This window comes from Schistocerca gregaria, chromosome 1 (assembly GCF_023897955.1).
Source record: "Schistocerca gregaria isolate iqSchGreg1 chromosome 1, iqSchGreg1.2, whole genome shotgun sequence".
In the NCBI taxonomy this organism is placed as follows: Eukaryota; Metazoa; Arthropoda; class Insecta; order Orthoptera; family Acrididae; genus Schistocerca; species Schistocerca gregaria.
In genome coordinates this window covers 605,589,573-605,616,281 of record NC_064920.1, presented here as the reverse complement: position 1 = coordinate 605,616,281, position 26,709 = coordinate 605,589,573, and the positions used below count along the sequence as shown (strand labels likewise).

General features: G+C 42.6%; 1 protein-coding gene across 1 annotated transcript in view; it reads left to right on the top strand.

Moving 5' to 3' along the window:
* The first annotated feature begins 807 nt into the window (after positions 1 to 807).
* Positions 808 to 26,709, top strand: part of LOC126363888 (glycine receptor subunit alpha-3-like) — a 163,068-nt gene continuing 137,166 nt past the window's right edge. The window contains exon 1 of the mRNA XM_050008005.1: positions 808 to 1,048. Coding sequence (XP_049863962.1) covers positions 808 to 1,048 — 241 coding nt within the window. The remainder of the gene's footprint in view (positions 1,049 to 26,709) is intronic.

Below are 26,709 nucleotides of genomic sequence, written 5' to 3'. Positions count from 1 at the left end.
CCACATTATTCAAATGGTTCAAATGGCCCTAAGCACTATGGGACTTAACATCTGAGGTAGTCAGTCCCCTAGACTTAGAACTACTGAAACCTAACTAACCTAAGGATTCGAACTTGCGACCATGGCAGCCGCTTCGTTCCGGACTAAAGATCCTAGAACCACTCGACCACAGCGGCCGGCAATCCACATTGTAAAACAGTTTGGAAGCAGGAGACAGGTAACTTAAAGCTGTCTGGAGAGAGCATCCGTGAGTAGGAACGGGATTATGTGTTCATGGGCACAGGAATGTACGGTACAAGAAAGAGAAATTTGAGGTAACGACTAAAGCAGAAAGAGATCCTTTTCATGGGTATTGAGGGGGAAAAGAAATTTGCACTGCTGAAGATTTTGGGTTGGGTTGGAAAGACAAGAATATGTCGAAGGCGAGACAGCAAATAACATCGGAAGATTTTGAAGGTGTGTTAAAACTTTTGGCGACTGGAAACTGTTGCAGTCTGTCCAAATTTCATATTTGATTAAGTCTGTTTTAGAGCCGTTTTATTGCAAAGCATTTTCTAATCCAATAAGTTCGCAAAGGAGCATGGAAGTACTGACAGAAGTGAAACTCTTACGCCTGGAGAGCTCAGTCGATATGGGCACTACGTGCAAAAGACAAAGTAGCGGTAGAAAACTCCGGCCCAGCACGCAGTTTTCATCTGTCATTAAGTTATAAAAAGGCATACATTCCACTACAGAATGAAAGATTCATTGTAATCGAGTAACGTTTGCCGTTGCACTGTTTTTTTCTGTCGTTTTGAGGAGCACACCATGCTACTGCCCTGGGAATTTGTGGAGATATTAAGCAGCATAAAGCAGATTATCAGCGGCAGCAGAGAGCAGCGGGGCCAGCGGGACAGGGCCACGCCGCCTGACATTTGCGTGCGCTTCGCGCGGCGGGGGGCGCCAAAGCAGTGCACGGGGGTGAGGGCTGGGCTGTGCTGCGCGCGGCTGGGCTGGATGGACACTTCACAGAACGCGGCGCCACGGCTGGCTGGCATTCTGGGCGGAGGCAAGCATACCACGTCCATCAATCTCACTTACTAGTCTGTTCTGCACCGAAGTCAATAAAAGGAATGCTGTCGGTGTAATTAACTGTTCCCTCATACTCTCTGCAACCGTGAATAAAAGACATTGCAAAATACTCTGCTGGTCATTAAAAGTGTAACTACAGAAAGGATCACTAAATTTTACCTAACGCGCAGGTAATATGGAGCAGCATCTCTCTATCGCACACATTTTTAATGTCTTCTAATCGTCCGCAGATAAAATATTTAGAACATATAAAACTTATCGCCAAATCTTTTCCTGGAGTTGCCCAACTTGCTGGCCTGGTAACAACACTAAACTCTAGTGCACTCTGGTGACTCTATTGACCTCTCTCAGGGAATTGAGACTCTACTACACTACTGGCCATTAAAATTGCTACACCAAGAAGAAATGCAGATGATAAACGAGTATTCATTCGACAAATGTATTATACTAGAACTGACATGTGATTACATTTTCACGCAATTTGGTTGCATAGATCCTGAGAAATCAGTACCCAGAACAACCACCTCTGGCTGTAATGACGGTTTTGAGACGCCTGGGCATTGAGTCAAACAGAGCTTGGACGGCGTGTACAGGTACATCTCCCCATGCACCTTCAACACGATACCACAGTTCATCAAGAGTAGTGACTGGCGTATTGTGACGAGCCAGTTGCTCGGCCGCCATTGACCAGACGTTTTCAATTTGTGAGAGATCTGGAGAATGTGCTGGCCAGGGCAGCAGTCGAATCTTTTTCTGCATACAGAAAGGCACGTACAGGACCTGCAACATGAGGTCGTGCATTATCCTGCTGAAATGTAGGGTTTCGCAGGGATCGAATAAAGGGTAGAGCCACGGGTCGTAACACATCTGAAATGCAACGTGCACTGTTCAAAGTGCCGTCAATGCGAAAAAGAGGTGATCTTGACGCATAACCAATGGCACCCAACACCATCACGCCGGGTGATACGCCAGTATGGCGATGACGAATACACGCTTCCATTGTGCGTTCACCGCGATGACACCAAACACGGATGCGACCATCATGATGCTGTAAACAGAACCTGGATTCATACGAAAAAATGACGTTTTGCCATTCGTGCACCCAGGTTCGTCGTTGAGTACATCATCGCAGGCGCTCCTGTCTGTGATACAACGCCAAGGGTAACCGCAGCCGTGGTCACCGAGGTGATAGTCCATGCTGCTGAAAACGTCGTCGAACTGTTCGTTCAGATGGTTGTTGTCTTGCAAAAGTCCCCATCTGTTGACTCAGGCATCGAGACGTGGCTGCACGATCCGTTACAGCCATGCGGATAAGATGCCTTTCATCTCGACTGCTAGTGATACGAGGCCGTTTTGATCCAGCACGGCGTTCCGTATTACCCTCCTGAACCCACCGATTCCATACTGTGCTAAGAGTCATTGGATCTCGACCAACGCGAACAGCAATGTCGCGATACGATAAACCGCAATCGCGATAGGCTACAATCCGATCTTTATCAAAGTCGGAAACGTGATGGTAAGCATTTCTCCTCCTTACACGAGGCATCACAACAACGTTTCACCAGGCAACGCCGGTCAACTGCTGTTTGTGTGTGAGAAATCGGTTGGAAACTTTCCTCATGTCAGCACGTTTTAGATGTCGCCACCGGCGCCAACCTTGTGTGAATGCTCTGAAACGCTAATGATTTGCATATCACAGCATCTTCGTCCTGTCGGTTAAATTTCGCGTCTGTAGCACGTCATCTTCGTGGTGGAGCAATTTTAATGGCCAGTAGCGTATTTTCATCATCTCCAATGGAGTGTGCTGCAGGAAGTTACACTGACTTCCCACCGTCTCTTCTCGTTGCCTCACTTCTTTTGTCAGGCTATGCGTTATGAGTAGTGTCTTCATTGAGAAAGGAAGTTGTTGTCCACTAAACAATGCAAGAAACTGGTTGTCGCGTGGTGTTGCAAAGGGCAACAGAAAATTACGTTGGTGTGAGTTAGCCAATTATAGCCGTTGGAGGTACAGTCCGAACCGCCCGTGGTTACAGCAATGGGGGAACAGGGTGACCAGAAACATACTGTGGTAGAAACCAAGGGAGTATCACGGACCTGCCGGGATACTTAATAGTATTCCTGCATAAAGTCTTCCTCTTTGTTGGAACGATAGGTGTCACTAATTGTTCCGCAAGGTTCTGATCTGCCGCCGCATGTCTTCAGGCCTGTGTAAGGAACACGTTCCTACCTCTTTGTCACATACTAGATGACACTCTTAGTGAGAGCGTCAACAATGTCACTGTCCCTGAAATACTGTCGCCCATTTACACACAGCATGGTTTTGGCGCTGAAGCTCCGCAGTACGGTCTACAATTTGGTACACCATATGAAAATTGCTATTATTGTCAGCACAGTTTCATATTAGCAGAAATGCTGATCAGCATATTTAAGCCCCTTTAATACTGTCTGGAGCTTCAAAGTAAATACTGAGGCGGCCCCCGAAGGGCGTTAGAATTGGCCACTAGGGCATGTCTGTTCCTCATTACATGTGCTTCCAATGGACTCAAAAGTAAGAGCGCCATCTGCTTAGAGAAGGTGCGCACGTTCCCATCCACCTACTAAGTCCTTTAAAAGTTTCGTGCTACACCATGATCGGTGTATCCGTGTGAATGTCTAAAATTGTCTTATTCCTGTAATCTATCATGAAACAGTATGAAACTGTTGTACTTCGGTGACACAGTGGTCAAATATCATAAAGGAAAATGCTAGTGGTGGAAGTTTCTTTATAGACCAGTATTTAATATGGAGACAACATTCGAATCCTCGAAAACAAAGACTGTTATCCAATTTGTACGGACCTGAGTAGATATTTGTAGCCAATGTGTTGTTTTATGAGTTCTAGAGGAGGCTCATTAGCTTCGACGACACGAGCATACGTACAGGCTAACCACAGACCACGCAAGCAGCATAGGCTCGCATTATTCCGACTTTTGTGAAGCGTGACTGAACCTTAGCAAAGGCAAGCGTATTCCGTATACGGTCGGATTAGCATAGAATATACACTGAGGCGCAAAAGCCATGGGATACGTCCTAGCATTGTGTCGGACCACCTTTTTCCCACAACTCGACGTGGCATGGACTCAAGACGTTGTTGGAAGTCCCCTACAGTTTGGACGGATACGTTCGTCCTACGTCCCACTTCGTTTTCTGCGCGTTGTGTCATGCAGTGTTGTCTGCCTGTTAGCACTGACAGGTCTGCTCTCGGCTGTCTTCCTCTGTGGGATCCTTGCTGACGCGTGCCGCTTCATCTTTCACTGCTCCAACAGACTGAAACTTCGTTACTTGTAGTGCACATTTGTCCTTGGAGATTAGATAGCATCTATGACGACGGGTCCTACAAGGAAATGCGAAAGTGTCGATGCACAAGTTTCTGCATGAACTGACATCTCGATTACGTCCCATAAATTTTCGATCGGAACCATGCCGGTCGATCTGGGTGGCCAAATCATTCGCTCGATTTATCCAGAATCTTCCCCGAGCCAATGGCGAACAAATTTGGCCCGATGACATGGCGCATTGCCTTCCAAAAAAATATCATCATTGTTTGGGGAAATGCAGCCCATGAATGGGTTCATATGGTCTCTAGGTAGCCGAATAACCAATGATCGGTTCAGCTGGGCCAGCGGACCCAGTCCATTCCATGTAAACACAGCGTGTGCCATTATGGGGCCACTGCCAGCTTGCACAGTGCTTTGTGGAAAACGTGGGTCCCTATCTCCGTGGGGTCTGCGCCACAATCCAAACATTTCATCAGCTCTTACCACCGAAGTCGAGACTCATCAGACCTCAACACAGTTTTCCAATCGTCTAGAGTCCAACCGATATGGTCACGACCCCAGGAGGGGCACCGCATGTGATGTCGTGTTCTTGGCAAAGTTATTACCGTCGGTGGTCTGCTGCCATAGCCCAGTAAGGCCAATTTCGCCATACTGTGCTAACAGATACATTCGTCGTACGTCGCAAATTGGTTTTTGCGTTTATTTCGTGCACTTTTGCTTGCCTGTAAGCGGTAACAACTTTACGCAAACGCCTCTGCTCGCTGTCATTGAGTGAAGGCCGTTTGCCTCTACATTGTCCGTGGTGAGAGGTGATGCATGAACTCTGGTATTTTCGACGCGCTCGCGACACTGTGGGTCTCGGGATATTGAATTCCTTAACGATTTCCGAAATGTAATGTCCCATTCGTCTAGCTTCAACTACCATTTTGCGTTCAGAGTCTGCTAATTCCCATAGTGCGCCCATAATCAAGTCGGAAACCTTTTCATATGAATCAACTGAGTGCAAATGACAGTTCCTTCAATTCAGTGCCGTTTTATACCTTGTATACGTGATACTACCGTTATCTGTATATGTGGATGTCGCTACCCCATAACTTTTGTCACCTCAGTGTAGGGTAATACGTACTCTTAGGTCGGCACTCTACTTACCTCCGCTAATTGAATGTATGATGTTAATTGCCTTTTCACTTGTTGTAGAATATTAGCTCCAAATATTTACTCAAACACACGCAATTTTGACAAGATAATTAGCTTTTGAGGATTCTCATATTTTTCTAGAAATTCTGCACTATTAGGTACTACTTTATATAACAAAAAAATCTCTGAATTTAAATAGAGCGTCGGTGAATATGGTTTTTCTCTGTACGGAAATTGGTAGCATCAATTTACAAATAACGTAGAAATTTGAATATTTGTTGATATTTGACATCTGGTAAGAACTAGCTGAAAAGAATTCTACAAACACTATGATCTTAAAAGAGTTGTCGATGGTAAAATAGAGACACAGTTTTCATAGTAGCATAATGATTAAAATATCTCTAAACATCTTTTAATATAACGGTTTCTTAAGCCATACTCCACACTAGCTCAGTGTAGCCGAAATATGTTTACGCGGCTGTTTCCTAGCGGTCTGTCATATTTCTGTATGAGATGCAGACTGCACATACGAGATGTGGCTACAAAATAACATGAGTAACGGAGTAAAACATTTTATTTCAAAACAATACATGCCCATCCCTACAATGCTCCATGTGAATTTTCCATTGTTGGAAACAGTGTTGGAAGTCTTCCTCTGTGAGCTCCTTGCTGACGCGTGCCGCTTTATCTTTCACTGCTCCAACAGACTGAAACTTCGTTACTTGTAGTGCCGATTTGTCCTTGGAGATTAGATAGCATCTATGACGACGGGTCCGACAAGGAATGTTAAGAAAGATAGGAAGATGTATTTGCTCAGCAAGGGTGACAGGATACAAATTTCAGAATATCTCAGCAGTCACCACCAAATATTCTGTGATGAGGACGAAGATGTGGAGGACAAATAGAAAAAGTTCAAAGGCATCGTTCAATACGCCCTATACAAGTATGTTCAGAGTAAGGTTTTAAGAGACGCGAAAGATCCACCATGGTTTAATAGTCGTGTTAGAAAAGCTCTACGTACACGAAGAACACTTCATCTCAGTTCCAAGAGAAGTAAAAATCTAGCTGACAAACAAAAGCTGAACGAAGCGAAAATGAGCGTAAGGAGAACAATGTGGGACGCGTTCAATGATTTCGAAGGTAAGACGTTGTCAATCGACCTGAGTAAAAAGCCTAAGATATTGTGGTCGTATGTAAAATCAGTAAGTGGGTCAAAATTATCTATTCATCCTCTCAGCGACCACACCGGCTTAGAAACGGAAGATAACAGAGAGAAGGCCGAAATACTGAATTCGACCTTCCCAAGTTGTTTCACCGCGGAAGATCGTAACACTGTCCCTCCTTTGAATCGTCGTGCGAACGTCGAAATGGCAGATATTGAGATAACCGATCGCGGAAATGAAAAGCAGCTATAATCGCTTAGTAGTGAAAAGGCTTCAGGACCATATGAGATACCTATAAGATTCTATAAATATTAGGCGAAAGAACTTGCTCCCCTTCTAGCAGTAATCTATCGTAGATCGCTTGAGCAACGAAAGGTATCTAACTACTGGAAAAAGCGCAGGTCATTCCCGTTTCCAAGAAAGGCCGTAAGACAGATCCACACAATTATAGACCTATAACGTTGACGTGAATCTGTTGTAATATTATGGAAGAAGTTTTATGCTCAAGAATTACGACGTTGTTGGAAAATGAACAACTTCTCTATAAAAATCAACATGTATTCCGCAAACAGAGATCCTGCGGAACTCAGCTCGCTCTGCTTGTCCATGAGATCCACAGCGCAGTGGAAAACGGCGCTCAGGCCGATGCCGTTTTCCTTGATTTCAGTAAGGCATTTGACACTGTCCCACAATGCCTCTTAATGAAAAAAATTCGAGCTTACGGAATATCGGAGCAGACCTGCGATTGGATTCAAGACTTTCTTGCAGATAGAACTCAACAAGTCGCTCTTAAAGGAACTAAATCGATAGATGTAAAGGTAATATTCGGCGTACCATAGGAAAGTGTGATAGTACCGTTGCTGTTCACAGTTTATATAAATTGTCTAGTAGAAAGCGTCGGATGCTCTTTAAGGGTATTCGCAGATGATGCTGTTGTTTGTACCAAAGTAGCAACGCCAAAAGATAGTAAGAATTTGCAAAACGATCTACAGAGAATTGATGAATGGCAGTTGACCCTGAACGTAAGTGAATGTAACACATTGCGCATACATAGGAAAAGAAATCCACTACTATACAACTACAAAATTGATGACAAACAGCTGGAGACAGCGTCTGCCGTAAAATATCTAGACGTAACTATCCAGAGCGACCTTAAGTGAAATGAGCATACAAAACAGATAGTAGGAAAAGCAGACACAAGACTCAGATTCATCGGAAGAATCTTAAGGAAATAGAACTAATCCACGAAAAAAGTGGCTTATAAGGCGCTTGTTCACCCGATTCTTGAGTATTGTTCATCTATCTGGGATCCCTATCAGATAGGGCTGACAGCGTCGCGTTTCGTCACAGGATCGTTTAGGTGGCGAGAGAGCGTTACGGAGATGCTGAACAAACTCCACTGGCAGACATTACAAGAGAGACGTTGTGCATCACGGAGAGATTTACTATTGAAATTCCGGGACAGCACATTTCAGGACAAGTCAAACAACATATTACTTCCCTCCACATATATCTCGCGTATTGACCACGAGGAGAAAATTCGATAAATTAGAGCCCATACAGAGGCTTACCGACAATCATTCTTCGCATGCACTATACGAGAGTGGAACAGGGCTGGAGGTATCAGATAGTGGTGCCGAAAGTACCCTCCGCCACACTCCATTAGGTGGCTTGCGGAGTATGATATAGATGAAGGTGAAAGTCACATGGTGCTAGGTCAGGCGAATAAGATTGGGATCTAACACTGTGTTTGTGTACTTCACTATAAACCTCAGTGTGTTCTTCCACGATTCTTCCACGATTCGAGTCGTTTTTTTCGTATTTGCTCACGGAATTCAGCAAGAACCATAAGAACTGGGTTCCTAACTTTCTCGAACCCACCTTAGAGACACAATTCCATGAACAACGAAAAAAAAGCAATCGTCATCGCTTTGAATGTTGATTTGCTAATTCGAGCTCCTTTCACCCCTGATGAAGTTGGAACTTTCCAGTGTGTGAAATGGCGCTTGGTTTCAGGATCATAAGTTAGAAAACCAAGCTACGCCACATGTCATCACTATTTCCAGGAAACTGGATTCTTTTCAGTGGTATTCTAAGAGTGAAAACAAACATTTTCACGACCTTCTTTTTGTTCGATCGAATGAATTTTCGGTATCAGTTTCAATCACACTGTTCTGATGTTAAATTGTTTGTGTAAAATTTCCTCTGGTGGTGCTGGACGCTCTCGGAGAGTCAGTCATCTTCAGCGTCTTCTCGGCCATCTTCGGAGTCCTTGAACCACTCAAAATCTCGCGTACTTGATAAACAGTCTTCGCCATAAATTTCTTTTAGTAAAACATAGGTTTAATAGTTGTTCCAAGTTTCATGTGAAACTTCACCACAGTTCATTGCTCTATTATTATTTTTATCATATTTGGAGCATAACAAAACAACAGCTCTTGCACATCCGAAGGCCACGGTCACACTGATTTGTCTACACACATCAGAGATGTCGCATTCGACTGAGAAGGCATCACAGTTCGTTGATATTGCTCGTTCATCTTGGGCTCATGCGTATTTGTTCTGTGGCAGCACCAGTCCCGTTATATTACAGTAACATCTAGAGCTGTGGCTCCTTCTTGAGAAAGTTTTATGTTGGTATCGCTGTAGAGACGTTATTTCACTTTTTTGAAAGGTGCGGATTTCCCATCAAGGTCTAATATATACAGTCATCAAGGACAGGACTACAAATTGAAACAGTATGGAAGCAAATATCCTCCCTAAAATACTGTTAGCATTTCTTGACAATCGTTAATTAGACACACAGTTTTAAGTACTAAGGTATCTCCACACAGACTCCTTTACACATTTCTCATGCTGCCAAGCCAACGTATCATAAAATATTAGTGTAGTCCTTTCCTGTAACTGGTAGGAGTACCAGCCATGTAGTAACAATGAAAATTTCCAGTCGTCACGCACACCGTCTACGTTATCAAGATGTGCGCGCAAGGTAAGATTCCTATCACCTTGTCAACCTTCAGTGCAAGTTCTGTTATTCTCTATGACGCGCTGGCAGTCTCTAGACTGACACCTTTGGGCTACTATGACCAATCCACAGACGCAACACGACATTCACGACAGCGATATTTTCAGCTGGGGCGTCGTTACAGTGTTATTCAAACTGACGTATTAGAATGGGATACAAAACACTACTTTAGAATCTTGATCCCATGTCAGTGTAAGCAGATGACTGAGTCAGCTTTGCAAAAGACGTTATTTCTGCTGTAATTTCAGCCGAAGCAATGCCGCTGGAACATACCTTTGTAAGTTGCCTTTCATGCAGATTGGAGACCAAGCAAAAAATAACCTGCATGCAATCAGACTAACGTACTGTCAGTGAACAAATAAAAGCCTTTCGCTGCCGGATGCAGATATTTTTAGATATGCAAAATGCTATATTTTTGCAACGGTTGTTCCCGTACGTCCCACTATTTCGAAACATTAGGAAACTGTTTCGAAATAACTGCTTCCTGTTCGATTCTTTCCATTTTTAACAAATTATATGGATGTTTACGCAATTTCTTTCTTCTTTTGTTATGAAGTTTTCTGGTTTGCTTTCACTTTCGTGGCTGGCTCTGATCACTATTGGATTCAACTGCTGTGGTCATCAGTCCCCTAGAACTTAGAACTACTTAAACCTAACTAACATAAGGACATCACACACATCCATGCCCGGGGCAGGATTCGAACCTGCGACCGTAGCAGTCGCACGATTCCGGACTGCACGCCTAGAACCGCGAGACCACCGCGGCCGGCCCACTTTCGTGAATTCTTATTTTTGTATAAAGGTTTTGAGTTTATCTGTGGGCACATTCATGTACTTCATCATGGGATCGGGCGAGGTGGTGCAGAGGTTAGCGCACTGGACTCCCATTCGGTAAGACGACGCTCAAAATCCGCGTCCAGCCATTTGGATTTAGGTGTTCCCCAAAATCGCTCCAGGCAAATGCCGGGAGGATTCCTTTGAAAGAGCACAGTCTATTTCTTTCACCACCCTTGATATGTACCGAGCGTGTGCTTCGTCTCTAATGAACCCTAATCTTCCTTCCTTCATTTTTTTTTTTTTTTTTTTTTTTTTGGCGTGGACACAAGTGACCGTCTCTAATGAACCCTAATCTTCCTTCCTTCATTTTTTTTTTTTTGGCGTGGACACAAGTGACGTTAGCTCCTTAAATATGTAACATACGTCACTATGTTTCTGAATATCAAAATACTTAAGCATTAACTGAGCTGTGGTGCCGAGATACTCTTTAACGGCGTTGACGTGGAGACGACGGAGAAGGTGACTTGTTAGGAGTGGAAGTCCTCTGTTTTAAACCGACTAGTAATATTTTCAACATAAAATATCCTTTTATCCAAGTTTTAACTTGTGAAATTGTGAAAAACAAGAACAACAATGGTTTCAAGAATACCTCCTAAAAGAGATATATATACCTGCAGAAAGATTTATCTCCACAGATACTCAACCACCCACACAATGGGTACAAAAAAGCACTGAATGTATATACCATCTGATGATGAGTTGCTAGGCAGCTCGAAACCGGTCATGGTTAAATAAAATACATCTACATAAAAGGTGACTGGTTGCAGTAATTTCTGAAAACCTATAAAATATCCTATCATCAGAAGATATCTTTAATCTAAATTATTTATTCGCAGTAGAAAACAGCTATTCAAAGTACGATGGTTGTGGGGAAGAATTTATAAATACGATAATCAACACGAAAATTCAGGACATTGCAGGAAACTACGGAGAAGACAATGTGACATACGTCGAGTGTATTATCATGTGGCATCGAATAAAAAAAGACTTGCTCTTGGCGGCCGAACTTCCCCGAATGGGGCCAACTATGCCATATGCTTATTTCCATCAATGTGGAAAATATGATTTTGACAAATCTCTGAAATTTATTTTCACTTAACAAGTGCTCTCATTTACCGCAGTTAGAACGTTCTGAGTTCTCCTCGGAGCTCATTTACAGTGGCTTAAAATTAAAGGGCTACAAGTAACGATAACTTTCTGTTTTCTCTCCTCAAATCATGGGTTCTCAGCAATTATTTTGTCTAATCAGTCTTGGTGTAACACTGTGCAGAAGAGTTAAATTTCTTTTTCCATTTAATATCAAAATAAAAGTCAAATCCTCCTTTCCGAGCGACAGGAAAATACCCTGAGGACTGAGAAATTAAGTTTAAATTTACAACAGATAAAATTATTTTTCTGCAGTTAGTCACTTAGGCCATGGGAGGAGTGATGAGCAATCGTTACGGGATATTCAGGGCAATTAGTGTCCGTCTCCATAGCGCAGCGGTAGCGTTACTGCCTACCGCGCAACGGGGCCCGGGTTCGATTCCCGGCAGGGGAATGGGTGTTGTGTGTCTTTCATCATAACTGCCACGCAAGTCGCCGAAGTCTAAAAAGACTTGCGATACGGCGGCCAAACTCCGAACGGAATATCGGGCCAACAAATGTCATACGATCATTTCACTTTCAAGCAATTAGTAATCATTTCTATTTATGTGACTATTTTGAAACAATGTGACACGTTGTGTAACTTCTCAATGAAACTTTTATTAACTAGTAGCGACCGCAGTGGATCAGTACGATATAATATTTGTTATTTCAATAGAAAAATTTTAATAAAGGTGGCAAAAGCCATGGTCCTAATTACCGCTCCGTAAGCATAGACTCAAGGTGGACTGGCGCAAAGTTGCATCAATCTTGTTGCAATTGATTGTCTTCAGCTGGCTGGCTTAAACCCAAAAACCACGGTTTGCATAACTCATTAAATAAAAAAGCTCTGTTCTGAATAACTGAGGATGACATTGGCTTAGAAAACCCTAAAACTTGAACAGATTCATATGGCAGAAATTTCAGTATACATAACGAATACGTCCGCAGCGAGATCTCCGCCTGCGTATCTGAGTGGAGAGTAGGAAAGGAGACAGAGATGCTGAGTTTGTTTACGAATCTCGCACTTATTCTTCAGCAGGAGTTGGTAGTAGGTACCTGGAATCCGAAGAAGATGTGAAAAAGCAAAACGTGCTCTCACAGTCTTCCGTGTTCTTTGATTACAAGTGGAACAGCAGAACGAAAATGCCATCGGTCAACAGAGTTCAGCTTATCAGTATATAAGATCTTCAGGTTTATATCATTGTTTGTTATTTATTGTTTCCTGGCTGAATACTTTTTCTGTTATATGAGTCTTCATTGAAACTAAGGTAAAGGTGAGCATTCCGAAATATCCATCGCTAAAAGAGATTATCTGAAGTTAATGTGCATATTTCGTGTAAGGCTATAGGCAAGGGTCGCTCTTTGGGAGAACAGAAACTAGAGTTAACACTCACTGTAAGCTGAGACATGAATACAAAGATAAATAGACAAATACTATCACATTAATGTACTCGGAGTAGGCGTTTTAATGCATGTCAAAGGTGAAAGTATAATTTGATGTTAAAAAAAATTTGAGGTAGGTTTATATAGAAAAGTGCAGTAAGAGCCAAGTGGAAGGCGTGGTTACGAGTGGTATCTTTCTAACGTATGTGATGTTGATCTCTAGCATGTAAAGAAATAGAAATGCAGTACGTGATGTTCACTCAGTAGCTTCTCTGTAATGTTCCTTGTGTATGTTCTATGAAGATCACAGATAAACAAAAAACACGTTGGAAATTATTTGGCAAGGAAGGTGTTCTCTGCTATTCTACATCGACTCTGGTAAACACAGTGAGCAACACTACTAATGAATGCACAAGCAGATATCGGCACTCTTAAATGAAGAACTAGTTTAAGTCATTTCGTATAGCTGATATTTTCTCCCACCATTTTCTGTATGCATAACAATGAAATTCAGTACCTGAATAGCGCCTTTCAAGAAGTCGTTTTGAAACGCTATACATCGTCATTCTCTATGAATGGGCAGTGTACTTCAGGTAGTTACATGAGCCACACTTGCTGCTGTGTTGCCAACAGACGAATGCGGCAAAATGTTACACTGGCCATTCTACGATACGACTTTTGAGCACTAGTTTTAGTAGGTACAGTGATAATGTAGTGTTGTCTACAGAAATAAGTTTACTTCATTGGACTACGCTCATACAAAAAGCTGAATATGCATGTAAGAACGCTTTGAAAAAAAAATCTGTCAGATGTTTTCTGAAATGATTTGCCTGCAAATAAGAACTAAAGTAGATCAGAGAAACATTTGACACACCACACATGCTTCACATGATTTCGGGCATCGTTCAAGGGTGCTTCAACTGTTTCTCTAATCTATTTTATTACTTATTTTCAGACAAATCATTTCACAAAACATTTGTCTGATTTTTCAGACCTTTTCATTGTCATGTTTTGTTCGGAAGCATTATCTGATAGACACATTGTTCGCTTTCCTAGCGTCTTTCGTTCTCTAAATATCTTGAATTTAGTTCTTGATTCGAAGGAAATGGCTTTGATAAATAATTATCAAACCTATTTATCTTTTCATCCTCAAAATTGGAAGGCTTTGAAGAGATAAACTTTTTTACACTTTATTTACATATTTAGCAGCAGCTGGAGGTGAAATACTTCAATTTTCCTAAAATCGCTAGTTAAGTATTTCGTGATTACTTTAAAGCAATATATATTTTAATGATTAACGAACATCACCTCAGCTATAAAATTCCTCATTTATCGTCTTACGATCGGTTTCGTTCGTAGAATATCTTCACGTTGCCGAGTTGTGCTGCAGTCATGACATAAATGATGTGGTTGTCATATGTAATGTTCAAGGTCAACTCAAAAAATATACAGTGCGTAAAGTACGCACGAAGCCTACTCACCATATTTCCACCACGCGGTAGGTGAAATGTTTATGATCAGTGCCTTTTTTTGTGTGTGTGAAACTAGACCTCAAGTTGGTCAGTGTAATACATCATTTGTCCATTTCCCCATTTTCTGCTCTTCATTTGGATACGAAAATTCGAACAAAAACCCAATCTGTAATTTGTAGGCACTCTTGTTCCCGCTTTGCTCCGACATTTGACCGAAACTTACGTCATAGTAAAACATCCAGAACTGAAAAGTTACTGCATACTTACACTCTACGGTGTCGAAAAAAGGTCTTTTTGAGTCACGTGGACCTAATGTTCCATAATTAATGGAAATAAGACATCTGATCTGAGGATCAATGCTTACAGATGGAATATAGATAGTTACAACCTGATGTTTATTGCACAAATGTTTACTGTGTACAACGATCGAAATGAAAAACAAATGGTAGTAAGTTAAGAAAACATTGTAGTTAGCAGTAATTTAGAAACTAAAGTAGTTTGAAAGTATTTAGAGTGTAGAATAAAAACGGTCACCAGCTCCAAAATGGGCTTTGAAATGTCGCAATTCCCTGGGAGAGAATGATTACGGGGCAAGTGAAAAAATCTGAAAACACTTGTGATGTGAACGCTAAAGACGTTAATTTGGAGCGCAATGACGTTAATTATGATTATGAAAACCAATAACATGGAACGAATAGCAACGTTTCAAAGAAACTCTACAGTATTACGTAACTCACGGTAATGCTGTATGTATGGATGTTTGAATAATCATGACCAACTTTAATTATTGTTCTTTACTGATTACTTTTCAAATGATGCTGTAAAAACTTGTATTCACGGCCACAACTGCAGGGTGAGGCAAATTAAAATGGCCCGGAGAACAGAGTTCCAGGTTACAAGGGAACACAGCACAGGAGAGGAAATAGGTACTAACCTGACTATAGCAGATGTTGAATGGGACCTCATTCACCTCCTGGCACTTTTGAGTCCTGCTCAAGAAGTTTCTGAAGGCATATCGAAGCTGGACTGCTGGAACTGCTACAGTCTCGTCCGAAATGTTCTGCTATAGTTCTTGAAGACGATGGGTATTGTTGCGATAGAACTTAGACTTGAGACACACAAAGTAATCGCAAACTGACAGGTCGGGTGATCTAGGTGGTCAGATACGGCCGCTACCAGACTGACCTCTGCCAACAACCCTGTCAAACATGAAGATGGTGTAAATGTGTTCCAACGTTCAGTCGGCTCTGTGGGAAGTTGCTCCATCCTGTTGGAATTAACAGTACGTGTTTTCCTCCTCCAATAGTATCCACTCGTCCGGGTCACTTTTGTTTGCCCCACCCTTATTTGTCAATTCTAATGTCAGGTAAGCAAATACACATAAAGTCACATTTGCATAACACGAGAGAAAGATATCAAAGACGCTCTCGCTGTCTGTGCCAGTCGCTCCTTGAACTGCAGCACGGCGCCGGCCAGGGTAACCGAGCGGTTCTAGGCGCTGCAGTCTGAAACCGCGAGACCGCTATGGTCGCAGGTTCGAATCCTGCTTCTGGCATGGATGTGTGTGATGTCCTTAGGTTAGTTAGATTTAAATAGTTCTACGTTCTAGGGGACTGATGACCTCAGAAGTTAAGTCCCATAGTGCTCAGAGCCATTTGAACCATTTTTGCAGCACGACTGGTGCGGACGACAGGTTTTATCTGAGTGAATCGCAAAGAGTCTGTCGAGTCTATGGGACTATCGATACAGCGCGCCTGGTTGCGTTTAAGGGATGAATGTGGATATAATACAAGTAGCTAACAGGCAAGAGACGAAACAATATTGCGCGTCTTACACGGACTGTACCTTACGTTGATTATTTAATAAACCTGGAAGAATTAGTGATGGTAATTGACATGCGAGTATGAAAGGTGTAAGGGGCGAGCAAAATGTATTCGTTTGAGGGAGTTGCTGCAGCGTAATGCAACGCAGATTTCGGTGCAGTTGTATAAACACCGACATGTATGCAAGGGATCAGGGTGGCAACTGTGTCTATCCAATGTGCGTGCGTTAAATGCGGATACATTATTACCAAGTGCGTCCAGACGGGATGGACGTGCTGTTATTCTTTTTTCGGCTGCCGAAGGACAAACACCGGTAGAGACCCATCGGAGAAGGAAGACTGTGTTTCGGGCAGGACGTCTGTCGAAGTCCACCGTTGTGGAATGGCGCGACAAGGGGTGCTGCTGCTTCATGATAACGCACGTCCTCATACCGCAAATGCCGTAACACAGAAGCAAAGCTTCCTAAAACGGGAGACACCTGAGCACTTACCCTATAGTCCACACCCACCCCATGCGATTATCACGACTTCGGTCCCTTAAAATCTGGTCTTGAAGGGTCGACAAGAATGTGAAGCAGGCAGTTAAAACTTTCTTCACCCAGCAGCACACAAGTGTTGTACGAAACGAGCATCTTCAACTTGGTGCGTCGGTGGGATGATGGCCTCAATGCTCACAGAGATTTTGCATGATTAGCATCCTGATTCTGGACTTGACGACCTCTGACCAGAAGTTTCTTAATCGCCCTCATAGAGCACAACGAAACAACTAGAAATCATAATGGCAGACATATAACAATAAATTCCAAACGGTTATTATCCAGTACTTTCCCAATCATCAGCAGATCTATATTTGACGGTAGTAACTATTCCCGAAAGAACAATTACCGTAGATGACCATGCAGCTTTGCTAGAAATGAAATGATAATTAAATGGACACCCTAGCTGCAAACAGGCGTTGATTTACTACATTGGGGGCATGTTGAAAATGTGTGCCCCTACCGGGATTCGAACACGGGATCTCATGCTTGCATGGCAGACATCTCAGACATCTATTAGGCGCACTACGAACGTAGTGGTATGGACATGTTGGGAATGTATGTCTCACGGGGAGCGTGAAAGGGACAAATCCCTGCAGGCACACTCGGTGGCTCAGATGGATAGAGCGTCTGCCGTGTAAGAAGGAGATCCCGGGTTCGAGTCCCGGTCGGAGCACACATATTCAAAATGTCCCCAATGTAGTACGTCAACGCCTGTTTGCAACTAGGGTGTCCATTTAATTATCATTTCATTAGCAGTCCATTCTCGCAATAAAGACTTCAACCGTGATCGTAATGGTTAAGGGCGTGCTGTCGTTAGAAGGGAGTATGACCAATAGATGTGAGCCCGCAGCTTGGCCAAACAATTACCAAAAATTATATGAACTGTGATGAGAATTTATTATTTCTTTATGCGATTTATGAAGCGTCCGTTTCAAAAGTGTCTGCAAAGATACATATTTTATAAATGATAATTGCAAAATATTTAATCGTGAGGATTCCTTTAAGTGTAAAATCTTGGAACGTTGGATTAAGTAAGAAAAGCTCTTCCGCATGCCCGGAAGCAGAGAACGCAGCCCATGTCACTTTGCACATACGACAATACAACGAAAAATTTTAATCACCTAAGTCCATGTTGCTGTTGTTGTTGTTGTTGTTGTTGTTGTTGTGGTCTTCAGTCCAGAGACTGGTTTGATGTAGCTCTCCATTCTACTCTATCCTGCGCAAGCTTCTCCATCTCCCAGTACCTACTGCAACCTACATCCTTCTGAATCTGCTTAGTGTATTCACCTCTTGGTCTCCCTCTACCATTTTTACCCTCCACGCTGCCCTTCAATACTAAATAGCTGATCCCTTGCTGCCTCAGAATATGTCTTACCAACTGGTCTCTTCTTCTAGTCAAGTTGTGCCACAAATTTCTCTTCTCTCCAATTCTATTCAGTGCCTCCTCATTAGTTATGTGATCTACCCATCTAATCTTCAGCATTCTTCTGTAACACCAAACTTCGAAAGCTTCTATTCCCTTCTTGTCTGAACTATTTACCGTCCACGTTTCACTTCCATACATGGTTACACCCCATACAAGTACTTTCAGAAAAGTCTTCCTGACACTAAAATATATACTACATGTCAACAAATTTCTCTTCTTCACAAACGTTTTCCTTGCCATTGTCAGTCTACATTTTATATTCTCTCTACTTCGGCCATCAGTTATTTTGCTCCCGAAATAGCAAAACTCATTTACTGCTTTAAGGGTCTCATTTCCTAATCTAATTCCTCAGCACCATCCGATTTAATTCGACTACATACCATTATCCTCGTTTTGCTTTTGTTGATCTTCATATTATATCCTCCTTTCAAGACTCTGTCCACTCCGTTCAGCTGCTCTTCCAGGACGTTTGCTGTCTCTGACAGAATTATAATTTCATCGGCGAACCTCAAAGTTTTTATTTCTTCTCCATGAATTTTAATTCCTACACCGAATTTATCTTTTGTTTCCTTTACTGCTTGCTCAATATTCAGATTGAATAAAATCTGGGATTGGCTACAACCCTGTCTCACTCCCTTCCAAGGACTGCTTCCCTTTCATGCCCTTGACTCTTGTAACTGCCATCTGCTTTCTGTACAAATTGTAAATAGCCTTTCGCTCCCTACATTTTACCCATGCCACCTTCAGAATTTGAAACAGAGTGCCGGCTGGAGTGGCCGAGTGGTTCTAGGCGCTACAGTCTGGAACCGGGCGACGGCTACGGTCGCAGGTTCGAATCCTGCCTTGGGCATGAATGTGATTGATGTCATTAGGTTATTTAGGGTTAAGTAGCTCTAAGTTCTAGGAGACTGATGACCTCAGAAGTTTAGTCCGATAGTGCTCAGAGCCGTTTGAACCATCATATATCCCATTTCATCTTTATCTACATCCTCTTCCATTTCCATAATATTATCCTCAAGAACATCGCCCTTGTATAAACCCTCTATATACTACTTCTATCTTTCTGCTTTTCCTTCTTTGCGTAGAACTGGGTTTCCATCTGAGCTCTTGACATTCGTGCAAGTGTTTCTCTTTTCTCCAAAGGTCTCTTTAATTTTCCTGTAGGCCGTATCTATCTTACCCCTAGTGAGATAAGTCTTTACATCCTTACATTTGTCGTTTAGCCATGCCCGCTTAGCCATTTTGTACTTCTTGTCGATCTCATTTTTGAGACGTTTGTTTTCCTCTTTGCCTGCTTCACTTACTGCATTTTTTATATTTTCTCCTTTCATCAATTAAATTCAGTAATTCTTCTGTCACCCAAGGATTTCTACTAGCCCCCGTCTTTTTACTTACTTGATCCTCTGCTGCCTTCACTACTTCACCCTCAGAGCATTCTTCTTCTACTGTATTTCTTTCCCCCATTCCTGTCAATTGTTCCGTATGCTCTCCTTGAAACACTGTACAACCTCTGGTTTGGTCAGTTTATCCAGGTCCCAACTCCTTACATTCCCACCTCTTTGCAGTTTCTTCAGTTTTAATCTACAGGTCATAACCAATAGATCGTGGTGAGAGTCTACATCTGCTCCTCGAAATGTCTTACAGTTTACAGCCTGGTTCCTAAATCTGTGTTTTACCATTATATAATTTATCTGCAACCTTCCAGTGTCTCTGGCCTCTTCCACGTATACAATCTTCTTTCATGATTCTTAAACCAAGTGTTAGCCATGACTAAGGCTAACACTTGCTCTGTGTAAAATTCTTATCAGGCGGCTTCCTCTTTCATTCCTCACCCCCATTCCATATTCACCTACGATTTTTCCTACTTTTCCTTTTCCCAGTAAATTTTCATTTCCCTTCACTATCTGATTAATTTCTTCTATCCCATCACACATTTCTTCAACTCTTCGTCATCTGCAGAGCTAGTTGGCATATAAACTTGTACTACTGTGGTGGGCAAGGGCTTCGTGTCTGTGTTGGCTGCAATAATGTGTTCACTATGCTGTTCTTAGTATTTTACCCGCACTCCTATTTTTTTATTCGTTATTAAGCCTATTCCTGTATTACCCCTATTTCATTTTGCATTTATAACCCTGTATTCACGTGACTAGGAGTCTTGTTCCTCCTGCCACCGAACTTCACTAATTCCCACTATATCTAGCTTTAATCTTTCCATTTGACATTTAAATTTTCTAACTACCAACACGGATAAGGGATCTGACATTCCACACTCCCATACATAGAACGCCAGTATTCTGTCTCCTGATGACGACGTCCTCCTGAGTAGCCCCCGTCCGGAGATCCGAATGGTGGATTATTTTAACCCCGGAAAATTTTATCCATGAGGATGACTTCAAAATTTAACAGTACAATAGAGCTTCATGCCCTCGGGTTAAATTACGGCTGTAGTTTCCCCTTGATTCCAGCCCTTCGCAGTACCAGCACAGCAAGGCCGTCTTGGTTAGTGTTACAAGGCCAGATCAGTCAGTCATCCAGACTGTTGCCCCTGCAACTACTGGAAAGGCTGCTGCCCCTCTTCAGGAACCACGCGTTTGTCTGGCCTCTCAACAGATGCCCCTCCGTTGTGGTTGCACCTACGGTACGGCTATCTGAATCGCTGAGGCACGCAAGCCTCCCCACCAACGGCAAGGTCCATGGTTCATGGTTCATGGTTAGCACATAAGTTTCAGTAAATTTGACAGCAGTATTTAGACATTTTGCTGAAGGACTTTGACGAGAAGCAAACATAATATGTAAACTGCGCCAATTGGAAAACACGAGTTACTCCAAGGGATTGAATCTCCGTGTTTCATCACATTAAAAAATATTTTAGAAATCAAATAGGAGGTACAGTTGACATTTTTATAGCTATTTCACGACCGGATAACTTCCAAAATCCTACCTTCTGAACCCTCCAACGGAATCTTTGAATTTTCTGCAGAAGGGATCTGCTGAAGGATTTGCATAATCTGCTTCGGGAAGTCAGAAATAACCCAGACAGCTTTAAAGTGTTTATTAATGATAGGGTGTCAATTATGCAGAGCCTCTGAAATACAGTGCGCTTCAGTCTCCCTGCGCAAGGAGTCTCCCTATAGGTAGTAAGAGAGGGGCTAAACGACGCAGTGCAAGTTCGGGAATCGGCTGCCGCAGAGGACAAGGGCGCCTCCACCAGAGCAGTGCGAGAGCTTTCACGTGATGAAGGCCGCCTGCCCGCCGTTAAAACGCCGCTAACAGCGCCAGCGCCGTCGGACCGCCTTGCGCCTGGCTGGAATTTAATCCGAGCGACTGTAGCCGTTTCTGCGCAACGCGCCGTCACGTCACGTCACGAAGAAAGTAATTAGCGTACCATCAATCATGAGCGGCTACGCGCCAGCGGCCGGCTAATGGTGTGTGCAGACCGAGGCATCGGCCACCGGCGCCAACAGCTGCCACTGCCGCCGCGTCGCCTTCCCAAAGCCAGAGAGATTGCCAAGGCGTGCTGTCGCTACCAGACGGCTTTCAGATCGATTAAAAGGCAAACTCTCGTCCACACGAACAGTAAATCACTTAAAATGATTTCTAAGACCCGTACATCATTTATTCTGTAGCGTACTACTTTCTCCGAATATAAAAATTGTACATAGTAAATACACTCTAAGACAAAAAAAAATTGGAGTTAGTAGCACTTCTGCACTGAGGGTTCCGTACAACCTAATTAAATACATATATAGTTCATCCTACCTAGGAATCCAATACTTCATGATTTTTGCCTGTTATCTATTTTGACACTGGGAGGATATTTGTCCCGGGAATTCCAAGAAAGTATCAGAATTTCTACAGTATTGGCTATTTATTTGGTAATAAATACATAACCAGTCGCTGTTTTATTGATACGATTTATTCAGCCACAAACATGTTTTCGAGTACTGCAGGATCATCATAAGATGGAGGTGTTACAAGAACATCATCCTGTTGACAAAGTGTAGCTAGATGCAGTACTGATACTGCTGGCGGAAATGACTGAAATTTAGTAATCAGTGACGAAACCTTTACGAAACCGAAAGTTTCTTAAGTTTCAGTTAGTTACAGTGCACTGCCTTGTGGTATCCATATAAAATCTCTTCTATAGTTTTAAGCCATGTTCACAAATATACACAATATTTAGCTGCACTTGGTTTTACACTGATACACAGAAGGTAAAAACACTGAAGGTTTTTACAAAGAATATGAATATCATAGATAATACACTTCATTGGATTGTAGTCTTTGGCATGAGATACATTATATTACAGTACAGACAGTACCAGTACAGATATTGTATTTCAGTAAATATTGCTAGCCGCAGGAGTGTTTTATATTGGTAGCACAATTTAATATAGGTTAACATTTATACAAAAGGTAAAAAATAGAGAAGAATATTTACTATGTGACTAAACACTTTTTAAAAGTTACAGAATGCCATAGTTGTTACATGACAAGCAGAACAATGTTTGTGCAGGAAGATGAATATGTGTTACTATTGTTGTTTTCGTTGTTTTGGTACTAGGATGTCCTGGAAATTCTGAAAGAAAAAGTTCTGAGTTGATTCAGTTTATTCATTTTGGATTTTTTGAAGTCATTTATGTTTGTGGATGTAAATCTCTAAGTGTTCGAGGAGGTCCATCTGCATTCCTTTTCCAGCAATGTGTAGCATTGATGTCACAAACGCTGCGTTCATTATCAACAATATATGATGCAAAACTGGACTTATTTAAGTTTTTGAGTCGACGAATATCCATATGTTGTTTGTAGTGGTTTTGCAAAATTTCTCCCTGTTTGGCCCATGTATAAGCACGAACAGCAACATGTCGGTTTGTATACGCCATAATTTTAATGCCAAATCTGAAAAGATTTGTAAGCCTTGGGGGCACTTTTCCAAGGAATGGACGACAGATAATCCAGTGGAGGTTGGCTTAAAAATTCTGGCAATATAAACGCACATGCTCCCGTTCTTGCTTCTACATAGGCCAAACAGGGAGAAATTTTGCAACCTCCTACATTACATAACATTAATACTTGTTCCATAGATTATGAATATGACATTTCGTAATGATGTGGAATGTGTCAGTTTAACTTTTTTTATACAGATAATAATTTATTTCTTTTTTACAGTTACTAATTCATATCTAAACTTTCATCTATTGAGTAGAAGGAGTTGTCATTCAGAAATTTTTTAAATTTGTTTTTAAATGTTGGTCAGACTTTTAACGCTATTTGGCAAATGACCAAAGATTTTTGTGGCATCATAATTCACCTCGTTCTGTACCAAAGTCATACTTAACCCAGAATAATGATGACCATTTTGTCTCTAGTGTTGTAACTAAGCATTTTGCAATTATTTTTCATTTGGGATGGTTTACTAATAACAAATTCTATAAGCGTATTTATACACTCCTGAAAATGGAAAAAAGAACACATTGACACCGGTGTGTCAGACCCACCATACTTGCTCCGGACACTGCGAGAGGGCTGTACAAGCAATGATCACACGTACGACACAGCGGACACACCAGGAACTGCGGTGTTAGCCGACGAATGGCGCTAGCTGCGCAGCATTTGTGCACCGCCGCCGTCAGTGTCAGCCAGTTTGCCGTGGCATACGGAGCTCCATCGCAGTCTTTAACACTGGTAGCATGCCGCGACAGCGTGGACGTGAACCGTATGTGCAGTTGACGGACTATGAGCGAGGGCGTATAGTGGGCATTCGGGAGGCCGGGTGGACGTACCGCCGAATTGCTCCACACGTGGGGCGTGAGGTCTCCACAGTACATCGATGTTGTCGCCAGTGGTCGGCGGAAGGTGCACGTGCCCGTCGACCTGGGACCGGATCGCAGCGACGCACGGATGCACGCCAAGACCGTAGGATCCTACGCAGTGCCGTAGGGGACCGCACCGCCACTTCCCAGCAAATTAGGGACACTGTTGCTCCTGGGGTATCGGCGAGGAACATTCGCAACCGTCTCCATGAAGCTGGGCTACGGTCCCGCACACCGTTAGGCCGTCTTCCGCTCACGCCCCTACATCGTGCAGCCCGCCTCCAGTGGTGTCGCGACAGGCGTGAATGGAGGGACGAATGGAGACGTGTCATCTTCAGCGATGAGAGTCGCTTCTGCCTTAGTGCCAGTGATGGTCGTATGCGTGTTTGGCGCCGTGAAGGTGAGTGCCACAATCAGGACTGCATACGACCGAGGCACACAGGGCCAACACCCGGCATCATGGTGTGGGGAGCGATCTCCTACACTGGCCGTACACCTCTGGTGATCGTCGAGGGGACACTGAATAGTGCACAGTACATCCAAACCGTCATCGAACCCATCGTTCTACCATTCCTAGACCGGCAAGGGAACTTGCTGTTCCAACAGGACAATGCACGTCCGCATGTATCCCGTGCCACCCAACGTGCTCTAGAAGGTGTAAGTCAACTACCCTGGCCAGCAAGATCTCCGGATCTGTCCCCCATTGAGCATGTTTGGGACTGGATGAAGCGTCGTCTCACGCGGCGTGCACGTCCAGCACGAACGCTGGTCCCACTGAGGCGCCAGGTGGAAATGGCATGGCAAGCCGTTTCACAGGACTACATCCAGCATCTCAACGATCGTCTCAATGGGAGCATAGCAGCCTGCATTGCTGCGAAAGGTGGATATACACTGTACTAGTGCCGACATTGTGCATGATCTGTTGCCTGTGTCTATGTGCCTGTGGTTCTGTCAGTGTGATCATGTGATGTATCTGACCCCAGGAATGTGTCAATAAAATTTCCCCTTCCTATGACAATGAATTCACGGTGTTCTTATTTCAATTTCCAGGAGTGTATATTGCGGAGGTACTGTAAATATCTCGGGTTCCTTAAATAAATGTCTGCAAGGTGATTTGGGGTGGACTCCAGTTACTATGCTGACTACACGCTATTGTCCAATTAATATTTTTCTCTTAATGCTAAATTACCCCAAAACAAGATGCCATCTGAAAGCAGTGAATAAAAACAGGCATAGTAGTCTAATTTACTAATGTGATTATCACCAAATTTGCAGTAACCCTAATAGCATAAGTAGCCAAACCTAACCGTTTCAGCAGATCATGAATGTTTTTCTTCGAATCCAGTTTTTCATTGATGCACACTTCCCGAAATTTTCAATATTCTGCCATAGCAATAGATTCCTGTCCAAAGTATATATCTATCAATGGTGTTATACCATGTACTGTATAGAATAGTATTTACTGTATTTTCTCAAAATTTAGTAAGAGTCCATTTGTAGAGAGCTCTCAATAATTTTCTGAACGACATTAGCTGCTGCGCAGGATTAGCCGAGCAGTCTAAGGCGCTGCAGTCATGGACTGTGCAACTGGTACCGGTGGAGTTTCGAGTCCTCCCTCGAGCATGGGTGTGTGTGTTTGTCATTAGGAAAACTTAGGTTAAGTAGTGTGTAAGCTTAGCGACTGATGACCTTAGCAGTTAAGTCCTATTTGAATTCACACACATTCGATATTAGGTACAATTTCTTCAGCTGATTCTTGTTTGATGCAAGAACTAGTTTTCGCATATTCATGAAATAGAGAGACAAGTCATAAATATATATTAAGAACAATAAGGGAGCCAAGTTAGAACCCTGTGGGACACCATCCTTGATACCTTCCCAGTTAGATTACTGCTGATTTTTCACACTACCTGCACTGTTAATTTCAACCTTCTGCATTCTTCCAGTTAAATATGAATAAACCATTTGTGCACTGTCCCATTGATACCACAAAACTTAAGCTTACCTAAAAGAGTATTTGATCAGTGAAAGCACATATAGCATTGTCTGTTGAAAAGCCTCTCTGAAAACGAAATTGACACTTTGTTAGTACTTCATTTCTATAAATGTGTGACGCTCCTAGTGGATACATTGATCTTTCAACACTTTTGGATAAAGCTGTTAGACTGGGCCGTCCCCTTTTTTATGCAATGGTTTAACAATAGCGTATTTCAGACTATCTGGGAAAATGCCCTGTCCCAGTGAGCTACACATAGCGGCTAAGAATCCCACTTGTCTGTTGGGTGCAAGCTTTTAGTACTCTGTTGCAAATGTAATCAATTCTGTGACCTTTCATTTTTAAGTGGATTTATTATTTTCCTAGTTTCAGTAGGAGAGGTGGGTTTAATTTCAATTGTATAATATTTCATAGGTATTGCCTCTTCCATATACTGCCTTGTATTTTCTTTTGAATAACTAGGGCCTATTTCCACTGCAACACTTAAAAATGATCATTAAAAATGTTTTCTAGTTGTGACCTTTTGTTAACAAACTTACCACTGAGTTTAATTAATATACAATCTTCCTGTGCTCTTGGT